The sequence below is a fragment of the Chrysemys picta genome, chromosome 5 (assembly GCF_011386835.1).
Source record: "Chrysemys picta bellii isolate R12L10 chromosome 5, ASM1138683v2, whole genome shotgun sequence".
Lineage (NCBI taxonomy): Eukaryota > Metazoa > Chordata > Testudines > Emydidae > Chrysemys > Chrysemys picta.
Genome location: NC_088795.1, coordinates 142,977,029 through 142,991,028, shown reverse-complemented (window position 1 = coordinate 142,991,028; position 14,000 = coordinate 142,977,029). Strand labels below are relative to the sequence as shown.

Here is a 14,000-nt window from a genome sequence, read left to right as displayed (position 1 = left end):
TGCCATTGTATTATAAATAAGGGGGAAAAGTTTGAGGTGGTGGGACTCTTTGTGTTATCCTGCTTGTGCCGGCCATCTATCGGTCAGACGGCCGTGTCTCCCTGATTTATTTCCTGACACCACCTCGCACAGAGTAAATGTTACCAAGAGCTTTGGGTTGAAAGAACGCCGGGTAACACCAGGTCATTACAGAAGATGTTGAACAACACTGGAGCTAGAACTTGAGTTAACGAATTTGAGGTAAAATCCTAGTGAAGACAAGGCCGTGTGTAGTTTTCACATGAGTTGTTACCAGGTCAAGTTAAAGCCTGTGGAGGAGCCTAACAACTACTGTGAAAAATATGAACTACCTTGTCTCCATGAGGTTTTAGCTTGAGTTAAGGGCAAACCTTTCTCCCCATCCAGACGAGGCCATCCGGAGCTCAGGACTGCTGCAGGGGATTGCTTAGCATGGAGAAAAAGATTTTTAATGAAAATTAGAATCTTTTGGTTAAACCCAAATGAAAAAATCTCCTGCCACACAGAGTACAAAGAGAGCCCAAATGCATGTTCGCTTGAGGTTAACGCTAGGCTGGTGCGGAACTTGGTTTTAACAGGAAACCCCCCTTTCCTCCTCTGAAAATGTTTCTCGCGTTGGCTGAGGATGGAAGCTAGCTTACAAAAACCTCCCGATGCAGTAGGGCTGGGTTCTGCCATGCTAATCCACACCTTCCTCCAGAAGCAGCCTCATTCATTTGAAGGGGACCAGCTGCAAATTAAAGTATTTCTCATAGTGAGTAAAAGGCAGAATCTCACCCTTTGGCTTGGTCTACACTACAGAGCTGGGTCAACGTAAGCTTCCTTACGTCGACGTATTCATGTCAGTGTACACACCACAGCTTTGGTCCCACCGATGTAAGTACCCTACTACACTGACATAATAACCCCACCTCCACGACAGGCATAGACCTTATGTCAGTGTAGTCAGGGCAACACATTGTCTGTGTAGAGACTGCGGGTTACTTACATCAGCGATTGGTTGTCATTCATAGAGCCGTGAAATTGACAAGAACGCCGGGATGTGTGGGGAGCTCCAGCTAGAGCCCGGCTACGCCCCAGGGTCTTGGCCCCTGCTCCCAGCTCAGCTGCTGCCCAGGCTCCCCAATCCCAGCAGGGCTGGACCTGCCCAGCTCCCCACTCCGTGCTCAGATTTTTGGTGAGGTTGAGTAAGGAGACATGATTTTAAAGGCCTAGTTTGGCATGTTGTTAAAGAATAGAAAGAGAGAACTTAAAGAAAAATAACAATTTTTGTCTTTAAAGGGTTAGTTTGGCATGTTGTTAAAGAATGAAAACATTTTGAGATAAATGTAAAAGGTGTATTTAATATATGAGTAGGTTAAGAAAAGAGCATTTAAAAAGAGTTAAATAAAAGAGAAAAACATAAAGGAAACTGCCATGTACTCTGAGCTGTGAACCCAGCTGACGGAAGAATCCACTTTCATGATTCATCTTCCCGGGGGAAGGGCAGAACAACCAACGTATCTTATCCTCTTTCACATCCCACAACAGTCCGTCTGGTGTCGATGGACCTTTCCTGTCGGGAAGGATGTAACACCTTCTGCTGGAGACCGGCAAGTCACACCAGTTAATGTCCCTCTCCAGTCTGGTGGTTTACACGCTCACAGAGGCTCACAATACAACTGCTCCATGAATGACAATCAACAGCCGATGTAAGTAACCCACAGTGTCTAACTCTGTAGCGTAAACCGAGCCAGAGGGTGAGATTCTGCCGCTTTGACTCACTATGAGAAGTACCTTAATTTGCAGCTGGTCCCTTTGAAATGAATGAGGCTGCTTGTGGGGGATGGTTTAACCCAGTGTGGATTAGCATGGCAGAACCCAGCCCTGCTGCATCAGGAGGTTTTTGTAAGCTAGCTTCCATCCTCAGCCAAAGTGAGAAACAACATTTTCAGAGGAGGAAAGGGGGGTTTCCTGTTAAAACCAAGTTCTGCCCCAGCCTAGTGTTAACCTCAAGAGAACATGTATTCGGACTCTCTTTGTACTTGTTAAAGGAAAGGGCACAAAGGCAAAGAAATATATGTGGGATAAGGCAAGAGATCCCTATGCTTCCTGTTTCCTTAGATTCAACCCTCCCTATCCAGAATCTGTCATCTGGTAGGGTTGATCTTCTCATAAAGGGTCCCTCCGACTGTGAATAACAAGGAATCAGTCGTGATAAGGTTAAAGACAAATGAAGTGTATTGCTGGATTGGTGCACAATGAATGGGGCAAAGAAAAGGAGGGAGTAAACAGTAAAATTATGTAAGACAGTGATTTTCCCCAAATAAACCCTAAAAACAGGTAAGTAAATCCCTTAATAGAAACCTCCTTCTATAGATCAAGCGTCGATTGTTGCCTGGGACCTCAATCCTCTGGCTAGTTGAAAGCCATTGGAGAGGAGCTCCAGGGAGTCCCTTGATGTTCCTCTGGGTCTGTAGAAGAGCAGATGGTCCATCGGGGGACAGCAGCTGAAGGTGGATGATGGTAAGTGGGATGTGGCTGTCTGTCCTTCTCTTCTCCTTGCAGGTGATGACAAAGTAGAAGCAGAGCTGTGGAAGGAAAATCCGAGCCCCCTCTACCACTAGGATGGGGAAGTCAGTGCAAGTCAGACCCTCACTGTCACTCAGATGGACAGCAACTGAGCAGTGCTCAGGGCAGATTTATATAATCTGGCCCGGGAAACCCCGTAGAAGGAGCAGAAAACCCCTTCTGGGACACCCTGTGGAAAAGGCGGTAAAAACCAGGTCTATCTAGAAGTTCTTTACCACTCCTGAGGAGAGATAAAAGGCGGGAAAACTGTGATCAGCTGGATCACATGGGCACAAACTCCATTTTGAAAATCAATATGGGATCCTGAAATTATACAAAATGGACATAACCCAACAATCCCCTCCTTGTAGGAGTTATAGCGATAAGCAAAACTACTTCAAACATATAAAACAGATACTTAAACTAACAATCCCAAGGCATTAATATCAAATGGTACCCTGGGTGTCCTCTCATCATTTCCTTTTTTATACATACAAAAGCCAATAGTTAACATCAACAGATTTATCAACATAACACCTTGTATGATTAGCAATACACCAATGGGGTGTAAGACGATATTCCAAGCGGATCTGATATCCCCTAAGTTATTATGGAAGATAACTTCCCACCAATGAGCTGGAGTAGTCTCTTCTTTTATCCTTTTTATGTCTGTTATGGAGTGTTGTACCATCAATAATGTTTTTGCCCTTTCCTTTTGTAGATTATCTATATATCGGGCAAGCTTTGGATGCATCAAAAGTATTTCAAAGGCCTCCAAATCTGTAGCAACTTGGATGGGCATTAACTCATCATACAAAGGGTAAGTATACAGGATGGTTTCCGTAGTCACACTATGTGTGGTAACATTAACATCCACCCATAGATTTGTATCACTTGGCATAGACATAGGTTCCCTCTTTTAACATAACTAACCTTGTAGAAATGATTTACAAAGAAATAAGGACACAGGCTCCCAATACAAAAGCAGTGTTGATCTACTTCTACCACAGCAGAGGCACGGCTGACAGAACGATGAAAAACCTCGTATAAGCAGGTACCTTCTTCAGGACTTAAACGTGTTTCATCCTCGTCCTACACTTGCGTGGTACAAGTGTATCCCAGATCTAATTGGTTAACACAGGCCTGTAGGTTAATGGGAGTGTACTTATTTTCCTTATTTATATGCACCCATTTATGTTCTTCGATAGGCACAAGTAAGGACTTGTTGGAATACATGCCTAAAGATATTGATGGATGTATTTTCTCCTCCTGTCATAACTATAAAGGGAAGGGTAACAGCTCTCCTGTGTACAGTACTATAAAATCCCTCCTGGCCAGAAACTCCAAAATCCTTTTACCTGTAAAGGGTTAAGAAGCTCGGGTAACCTGGCTGACACCTGACCCAAAGGACCAATAAGGGGACAAGATACTTTCAAATCTTGGGAGGGGGGAAAGGCTTTTGTTTCTGCTCTTTGTTTGGGGGTTGTTCGCTCTTGGGACTGAGAGGGACCAGACATCAATCCAGGTTCTCCCCATCTTTCTAAACAAGTCTCTCCTATTTCAAACTTGTAAGTAAAAAGCCAGGCAAGGCGTCTTAGTTTTACTTTGTTTTCTCAACTTGTAAATATACCTTTTACTAGAGTGTTTATCTCTGTTTGCTGTTCTTTGAACCTGAGGCAGAGGGGGATCCTCTGAGCTCTTTAAGTTTGATTACCCCGTAAAGTTATTTTCCCATCCTGATTTTATTGAGAGGATTTTTATCTTTTTCTTTAATTAAAAGCCTTCTTTTTAAGAACCTGATTGATTTTTTCTTGTTTTTTAGATCCAAGGGGGTTGGAACTGTATTCACCAGGAGTTGGTGGGAGAAAGGAGGGGGGATGGTTAATTTCTCCTTATTTTAAGATCCAAGGGGTTTGGATCTGTATTCACCAGGGAATTGGTGAAAGGTTTCTCAAGGCTACCCAGGGAAGGGATTTAGCTTTGGGAATGGTGGCAGCGGACCACATCTAAGCTGGTAGTTAAGCTTAGAAGTTTTCATGCAGGCCCCCACATTTGTACCCTAAAGTTCAAAGTGGGGAAACAGCCTTGACACCTACTTAGCCGATTTCAAAGTTAAAATCGAAGCCATGAGAGTGTCATTTTGGGGAAAATAAGTAAATGTGAGCAATCACCACCATTAGTGATATAACTTTTCGAAGTCACTAGCATGTTCGTAAATTATTTTCTTTAACTCTCTTGGCAGCTGTTGATTTAAACCATCTCGTACAAGTGACTTTGCCACACTAATTAACCACTGCTGAGCCTCGAAGCACGAGGCATTGTTGCAACCCGCTCAGAGCACCCAATATTTGGAAGTGGTTTTGCTGCTGCATCTCGAGCCAGTGTGGAAGAATAGTCACTATGTCAAATGTGATAGATGCCAGGCTTTGGAATGCCGGAGTGAGGGGTTCTGGGAGGGGGGCTGCATCATGGCCCAATTCTCCTGTACACTTAGCCGAGTATTGCTGGTCCACAGCATTAAGTACCCCCAAACCAGCTCCCATTCCGCCTAATAAGGTTGATCCCAAATCTCGCTTCTTCCTCTTGATTACTTTAGCCACGCTCTCCACCCCATGATTAGCGGAGAGATCTAACGAGCAGAAGGGGCGTACAGTGTGGCAATAGATAATTGAGTTGGCATGATTAATTGTTTTATAGAGTATTACAGATTTATCATTAGACTTCTAGTTATTAGGGTGACCAGATGTCCTGATTTTATAGGGACAGTCCCAATTTTGGAGTCTTTTCCTTATATACAGGGCCGGCTCCAGGCACCAGCCTAGCAAGCAGGTGCCTGGGGCGGCCAATGAAGAGGGGGGCGGCACGTCCGGCCCTTTCGGCAGCAATGCAGGTCCGTCCTCCCTCTCGGAGCGAAGGACCTGCCGCCGAATTGCCGCCGTAGAATGAAGCGGCGGTAGAGCTGCCGCCGCGATCGCAGCTTTTTTTTTTTTTTTTTTGCGCTGCTTGGGGCGGCAAAACTGCTAGAGCCGGCCCTGCTTATGTAGGCTCTTATTACCCCCACCCCCAGTCCTGATTTTTCACACTTGCTGTCTGGTCACCCTACTAGTTATATCCCTCTTTACCATGAATGGTCAAATCATGGAAGTCAATGAATGGCTATGCAGGTGGTGTCATTAGACTTCTAGTTATATCCCTCTTTACCACAAATGGTCCTACTTGGTACCTAGAAGGTGACGGCATTACTTGTATCTCTTTCCCAACCCTATGTTCGAAAGGAGCTTCAAATGTCCATTCTCCAGAATGGTTCAGGGAAATATTCAATGTCAATGTATTAGAACATAACGTAGCAAACGGAATATTAACATCTTCTACTGGACAACATTTAGATTTAATATACTCTTTCATGGACATATTGTAGTTAAACTCATGGTAAGTACAAATAAAGTTCATCACCATGTCATCATGATTAGGGGATTTCATATGGATATTCCCAGATTTTATCTGAGCATCTTGATGATGCATTATGACAGACAAGGACATTTCTCCAGGTGATACCACGGATGGGCATATGATATTTAATAAAGAGCATCTAGTGTGGTCCCTAGAAGAGTTAGAAAAAGTCTTTGTGGGGACCTGCCATACACATTCGGGGAGAGATTAGCGTATAGGGCCAAAAACCTGTTTTGGATTCTGCAGATGTTTGGTGACAGCTAGACAGCACAATCCCTTTGATTTATATGCAGATAACGTGGCCCATTCCTTTTCCTCATCTCTTATTTCTCTTCCAAATCACATCCCTTTTCTTAGCCCTATGTCCTCTATTCTTCTTGGTCTTGCTGTAGGTCTCTATCCACGTCTCCAATCCCAATGCAAGGCATCAGAGCAACGACTGCGGGAAATGGGCATGTTTGGTTAGGAAAAGAGAAGATTAAGGGGGGATATGACAGCAATCTTCAAACACTTGAAAGGTTGCTGTCAGGATTCCCTCCCCACTCTGAACTCTGGGGTACAGATGTGAGGACCCACATGAAAGACCCCCTCACCTTATATTCCACCAGCTTAGGTTAAAAACTTCCCCAAGGCACAAATTCCTTTCCTTGTCCTTATATGGGAACCCCAAGGCTCCAGTCTCTTCAGGATCGTGGGTTCGAATCCCACCTCTACCACCAGTTGTCACGGAGTAGGTGGAAGTCAGGGCCCTGCACCCCTCTTCCTGGGATTCACCATGACTCTCAGCCAGCCAGTAAAATGAAAGGTTTATTGGACAGTAGGAACGCAGTCTAAAACAGGACTTGTAGGTACAGCCAGGACCGCTCAGTCAACTCCTTCTGGGGCGCAGGGAGCTTAGACGCCAGGCTTGGGGTTCCCTGCGTTGCACCACCCAGCACAAAACTGAAAACAAAACCTCCTCCAGCAGCTCTCTTCCCCCTCCCACCAGCTCCTCCTCTCCTTTGTCCAGTCTCCTGGCCAGAAGGTGTCACTTCTCTCAACCCCCCTCCTGGCTCAGGTTACAGCTCAGGTAGCTTCCTGCAAGGGAAGTCCCCCATCCCCAGTGTACCCCCCTGCAACATTCCCAGGTCAAATCCGCCCCGCTCCCTGCTCCGTCATAGCCTCTACACCCCCTTTCCTGGGAGGGCGTGAGAATTATATACCAATCAAAAGGTTAACAAAGTCAGCACAGACCAATCACTTTGGTTTTTAAGACACTAAAATCAAACAGGTTCTTAAAAGAAGAATTTTATTTTTTTTAAAGTAAAAGAAATCACACCTGCAAAAATCAGGATGGAAGGAACTTTTTACAGGGTAATAAAAAGATTTAAAACACAGAGGATTCCCCTCTAGGCTCAAGTTCAAACTTACAAAAAAAAAAACAGGAATAAACCTCCCTCTTAGCATAGGGAAAATTCACAAGCTAAAAGAAAAGATAATCTAATGCATTTCCTTGCTATTACTTACATGGTGTCTGCTTTCTGCAGCGCTCTTTGGGATCCATCATGTGGCCACAAAAATTACTTATTGTGATGCTGGAGAATCAGGATTCAGAAGTTCCCTGAGCTTGGGGCAGCTGAAGGGCAGGGGAAATGCAGCACTAGAAACCCTGAGCTCCCTGCGTGTGTCCCTGTGACTTTACCCGGGCGTCTCACCTCAGTCTCTGCTCCTAGGTGACGTGCTGACAAAGCTCCCCAGGGGCTGGACGTTTTATGGTGGGAACCTCTATTACTTTTTCACAAGAAAGGAAGTCGTGGGACGATGCTGAGCGGTTCTGTGTGTCTCAGGACTCGCACCTGACTTCTGTCTCCTCCCAGGCAGAACAGGTGAGTGCAGGAAGCTCCTAGGGGCTTGGATAATGGGTCAGTGCCTTATTTCATACCAGAAGGAGGTGGAAGGTGGCAGCTGAGGTTGGAAACTATCGGAGAGGATGCCAAGCCTTGGAACGTGACTCTGGGGATTCACCCATCAGTTTAAAAGCAGAGATGGGCAGAGGAACAGTGCCAGGATCTGGACTTCCCGGAGTCTGGGGTGCTGGGGGAGGGAGATTTGGGGTCAGACTCATTTCTGATTTTCCCTAGTTCCAATCCCACCCTCCGGCAGGGCTAGACTTTGCACCCAGTTCTCTGCTCCGAGCTTTTCCTCCTCCAAGGGCAGGGCACTGGTGTGAACTCTGAGGTGCCATCAGTCACTGCCGCGGCCTAGCGCTGAGGGGCTGTGGGGGGAGTGTTCTGAGACAGGTCGCTGCTGTTAGCCCCAGGCAGATACAGATGCAGACACAGACACAGAGATGCTCCAGGACTTCCTCAGGGTCTCCCAGCTAGTCACTGTCAGTGTTGGGGGCAGGACACCATGTCTCCCGCTGCCCAGTGCCCAGCTCACACCACCAGACGCCCTTTCCTCTCACCGCAAATCTGTTCAGCCCAGGCAGCTGCGGCTGCATCCTGCAGCCTCTCTTGGGTGACCTGGACATGCTGCAAACTGTGTTGTGCAGGAGTTTCTCTCCAACGAGACTAAGGGAGAAGATCACTGGATTGGACTCACTGACCTGGGGACAGAAGGCAGCTGGTGCTGGGTGGATGGCACAGACTACAGAGCAGACGCAAGCAGGGGGTGAGTAAAGCTTGAGAGAAGTGATTATTCATTACACGTTTGGTCACAAGCTCTTTCAGGCAGTGTCTGTATGGCCCCTTGTGTCTATGCAGCACCTGGCACAGCGGGCCCGATCCTGAGGGAGGCCCCTGGGCACTACCACAAGAGCAATGAATCCTCTCAGGAATTACTGCTAATGCCCCTTTCCTAAGAGCAGGAGCCTAAACACGAAGCGTGTGTTCAGTGCCACTGAGACCCAGGGCCAGAGCCTCCCCTGGGGTAACTCGGCATTGACTTGAATGAGCCACAGGGATTTACACCAGCTGAGGATCTGGCCCCAAGTCTATTCAGTACAGCCAGATGAATCTGGAGTGAGCGTCAGGTTCACGCTGTCCTTGGGATTGCACTGCGCTCTCCCCTCTGTCAGGCTGGGGAAGGGGAGGCTGTGGGGCCGGGGGCATGGCCGGAGCCAGCTGCAGTCGGTGCAGTGACCTCAGTGGGCTGTGGACGAGGCCCATAAGCAGGGCCATGAGAAGTTAATGACTGACCCCCGCTGCCCTCTCTTCCCGTTCCTGCGTTCCCATCTCGGGGGTGCCTGGGACGTGCTGTGCCACGTGCTTTGGTTCTGGGCACTGAGATCGGAGTTGCTGCTGTCAGCATTAGGAGCCACAGACTGACTTGGGCTCTTTGCTGGCCTGTCAGGCGCAGGGAAGTTGCTACCCCCAGCCGTCAGAAGCCCTTTGTTACCATGGCCACAAGAGCTGTAGAGAACTCTGAGGGGTGGCCCGGGGGTGGTTCGCTGCAATGTCTCATTGCTGGGTGTCTTGGTCCCGTACCAACAACAGAGTCCACAGAGCAGAACTGAGCTCTGGAATTGGCTGTGGTTCTTCTCTGAGCCATTAACACTATGATCTGTAGGTTCTTGGAGGAGAATCAGCCAGACAACTGGCATCAGGGGACAGAAGGCCGAGAAGACTGTGTTGAGACCCGCTCAAGCAACCTGAATTTGTGGAATGATGCCAACTGCACTCTGCCTTTCAGGAGGATTTGTAAACAGGCCCATGGACAGGCTGGGTTATGAATAGTATATACCTCGATACTATTCATCACCATGTATTTTTGACAGGTCCATGCTCCATTTAGGGCTTATGTCCTGCCCTCTGTTCTCGTTTCTGTTGGTGTCAAGGTTTGGTGCTGTTGGCCATTTTGAAAAAAAAAAGTTTGATTATTTTTTGTTTGGATGGGGGAATGTTGCGTGTGTGTGCTTTGAAACATTTGGTTGATTGTTTAGAGAAAAAGGTTGAAAGAATAGAGTGAGAGATCTTAAAGATTAAAGAAAGAACGATTTGGGAAGAGTTATAGGGGAAAAAAGGAAAGAAAGTTTTTTTGCTTAGATTTAGTAAGAAGAGATTATTTTAAAGGTGTAGTTTGTCATATTAAAGAATAGAAAGAGAACTTAAAGAATAATAAAGATTTTTCTTTTTCAAGGGTTAGTTTGAAAGAAGAGAGGCAAGTTATTAAAGAAAAGAAAAATTTGGTGAGTATGAGAAGGAGAGGTGTTTTTAAAGGACTAGTTTGGTATGTTATTAAAGAATAAAAATATTTGAGGTAAATGTAAAAGTTGTATTAAATATAAGGGTAGGTTAAGAAAAGAGCATTTAAAAAGTCTTAAATAAAAGAGAAACATATAAAGATTGGTTAAAAGAGAGAACAGGGCAAGAAAAGCCCCTTTGCAAAGGGAAAGATAGACAGCACGTGGTTGAGTCAGAGAGAGAGAGAGATCTTACCCTTGTGGCTGTTCCTGGGGAAAGAGGCAACTTCCCAGGTTCACAGCCCCTCAGGACAGTTATCTCCACCTTTGGATCGGACCAATCAGAGGCTGTTCTACAGCTGGGTCATAGATTACATTTTCCTGAACCAATCCTACAGTCCCAAGGTTTTTAAAAAGGAGCCATCTCCCACTCCCACCCCCTTTAACTGCCTTATTCTTATCTAAAAAAGCAGACCCCAAGCATCTTTCCCACCATGTTGTCCTCTTATATAGGGACTTTAATAAAGGTTAAAACCATAGGCCCTTAGTAACAAACAATTTTTAAAAGTTTTCCATTATGTTTTAGACTAACATTGGTCATTTTTTAGTGAGGACAGTTTGAAGCTGCAACAAAGCGGCTATTAGCAAAAATAGCATCTGGTGAGTCAGTGGATCGGCGATAAGAAGGCTGCTTCTTCCCCCACTTTTTAACAAAAGCAAGTAAACGTTATATTAAGTTTTGTAAAGGAATAATCACTTGAAAGGACAAGCCTATATGAAGAGACAGCCCTTTATTTAGCACTTTTGCATGTGTTGTAATAAAAAATGAGCATGCAGAAACACCCCAGGGTTAAACCCACAAACCCTTATTAACAAAAAGTTTTTTAAAGCTTTTCCCTTTGCTTTTAGTGAGGACAATTTGAAGCAACAGCAAAAACAGCATCTGTGAGCCAGTGGATCAGAGAGAAGACGATTGCTTCTTCCCCCACTTTTTTTAACAAATAAAGGTGAAAGTTATATTAAGTCTTGTAAAGGGATAAACACTTTAAAAGACAAGCCTATATGAAGACACATCCCTTTATTTAGCACCTGACTGAAGGGTCCTGTTTTCTGTACCTACAAGCTCTGTTTTGGACTGTTTTCCTGTCGTCTAATAAACCTTCTGTTTTATTGATTGGCTGAGAGTCACGGTGAATCGCAGGAAGTGGGGGGTGCAGGGCCCTGTCTCCCCCACAGTCTGTGACACGTGCTTTTTCAGCAAAGCCACTGTTAGCAAAAACAGCATCTGAGAGTCAGTGGATCAGAGATAAGAAGGCTGCTTCTTCCCCACTTTTTAAAAATAGAAGTGAAAGTTATATTAAGTTTTGTAAAGGAATAAACACTTTAAAAGAGAAGCCTATCTGAAGAGACGTATCTATGGGACCCGAAGAGTGTTTGAGACGGGTCACGGGATCGGGGAGACAGGGATAGTGAACAATGCCTGTACCCACAAGAACGACGCGGTGGAGAAACACGAGGCCAGATCGGTGGGCCAAGATTTCTTTGAGACTCTGGAACCCAGCCAGGAGAACCCAAACGAATCAAACAAAGGGCTGTACGGAGACGAGGCACAGGTATGTTGTATGTAAGAATGTTCAAGGGATGGTTTGGCAGGGACCCAGTCACCGGTGCTCGGTTGGCTAGAGCCTTTTGGATCACGCCTGCACAGAGACGTATTGCATTTGTTGTTGTTTGTTGTTTTTAAAAGCGTATGTGGAAGGGGTCTCTTGACACACCATGTAAAAGGTTTTAAAGCATGTTATGAAAAAGTACAAAAATGCCTTACACGTATTTCTTCCTGTAAATTTTTGAGCAGCTGAGCGATGGTTCTTCAGAGGACTTGGCGGTTCTGGACACCGAGAGCTGCGAAGGGTCCAGCGGATTGGGCCTGATCTGTTTTGGCCCAGACCCAGAACCAGATGCTCAACAGAATGCCGAAACAGCGGCGGATGCTTATTCTATAGGCCTGTACTATCTAAAGTTGAGGGAGAAATTCGGTATTAAGCCGGTGCGAGTTCATAACCGTAAAACCGTGATGCGTGCAATTGTGCGAGCGGCTGTGCACGGAATCATCAAGCACTGCCTGAGAGAGAAACAAAATGAAGATTGTCCTGGGTGCACCATAGATGCCCCCGGTCAGAGGCATCACGACTGCGTGTACTGGTCTTTAGATGTAAACTGTAAAATTAAAGACATTAGCAGTAGTTTGTGTCTGGAGAGTGTGTTAAATATCATCATCACATTGGGATACGCACTGCAGTGCCTCTGTTTAACCCAGGAACATTTAGCTCTAGGGGCAGAATTGATGGAGAAAGTGACAGAGGCCGAGGACCCAAATAGCATTTCAGATGAAATCATCAAACCGACAGATAAAGGAGGAAAAGTTAAGGGGTGGGATGTTCTGCAGATAGGCTATCTCTGAGCGTCATGCAGTCACAAAGTGTTTTCTTTTGTCTTTTACAATCAGTAAATGGAATAAAATACTTGTTACAACTGATTATGACTCTATCTGATTATGTTAATTATTGGTTTCTGTATGTATAAAAAAGGAAATGGTAAGAGGACACCCAGGGTACAATTTGATATTAATGCCTTGGGATTGTTAGTTTAAGTATCTGTTTTATATGTTTGTAGTACCTATGCTTATCGCTATAACTCCTACAAGGAGGGGATTGTTGGGTTATATCCATTTTGTATGTTTGGTATAATTTCAGGATCCCATATTGATTTGCAAAATGGCCTTTGTGCCCATGTCATCCAGCTGATCACAGTTTTCCCGCCTTTTATTTCTCCTCAGAAGTGGTAAAGAACTTCTAGATAGACCTGGTTTTTACCGCCTTTTCCACAGGGTTTCCCAGAAGGGGTTTTCTGCTCCTTCTACGGGGTTTCCTGGGCCAGATTATATAAATCTGCCCCGAATACTGCTCAGCTGCTGTCCATCTGAGTGACAGTGAGGGTCTGACTTGCACTCACCTCCCCATCCTAGTGGTAGAGGGGGCTCGGGTTTTCCTTCCACAGCTCTGCTTCTACTTTGTCATCACCTGCAAGGAGAAGAGAAGGACAGACAGCCACATCCCACTTACCATTATCCACCTTCAGCTGCTGTCCCCAGATGGACCATCTGCTCTTCTACAGACCCAGAGGAACATGAAGGGACTCCCTGGAGCTCCTCTCCAATGGCTTTCAACTAGCCAGAGGATTGAGGTCCCAGGCAACAATCGACGCTTGATCTATAGAAGGAGGTTTCTATTAAGGGGTTTACTTACCTGTTTATAGGGTTTATTTGGGGAAAATCACTGTCTTACATAATTTTGCTGTTTACTCCCTCCTTTTCTTTGCCCCATTCATTGTGCACCAATCCCTCAATACACTTCATTTGTCTTTCACCTTATCACGATTGACTCCTCATTATTCAAGGTGGGAGGGACTCTTTAAGGGAAGATCAAACCTACCAGATGACAGATGCTGGATAGGGAGGGTCGAATCTAAGGAAACAGGAAGTATAGGAATCTCTTTCCTTACCCCACATATATTTCTTTGCCTTTCTGCCCTTTCCTCTAACAAGTACAAAGAGAGTCCGAATACATGTTCTCTTGAGGTTAACAGTAGACTTGTGCAGAAATCCCCCTTTCATCCTCTGAAAATGTTGTTTCTAACATTAGAGGGGTAGCCGTGTTAGTCTGAATCTGTAAAAAGCAACAGAGGGTCCTGTGGCACGTTTGAGACTAACTTCTGTTAGTCTCAAAGGTGCCACAGGACCCTCTGTTGTTTCTAACATTGG

General features: G+C 45.5%; 2 protein-coding genes across 3 annotated transcripts in view; one reads left to right on the top strand and one right to left on the bottom strand.

Annotated features, from left to right (window-relative positions):
• Positions 1–14,000, bottom strand: part of LOC112061285 (C-type lectin domain family 4 member F-like) — a 269,396-nt gene that overhangs the window by 22,408 nt on the left and 232,988 nt on the right. The gene's annotated exons all lie outside the window — the stretch shown is intronic.
• LOC135983858 (uncharacterized) lies at positions 1,687–13,584 on the top strand. The gene is made up of 3 exons (XM_065597428.1): positions 1,687–1,709; positions 11,571–11,793; positions 12,036–13,584. Exons 1-3 carry the CDS (start codon positions 1,687–1,689, stop codon positions 12,639–12,641), a joined length of 852 nt encoding a protein of 283 aa, XP_065453500.1. The 3' UTR covers positions 12,642–13,584.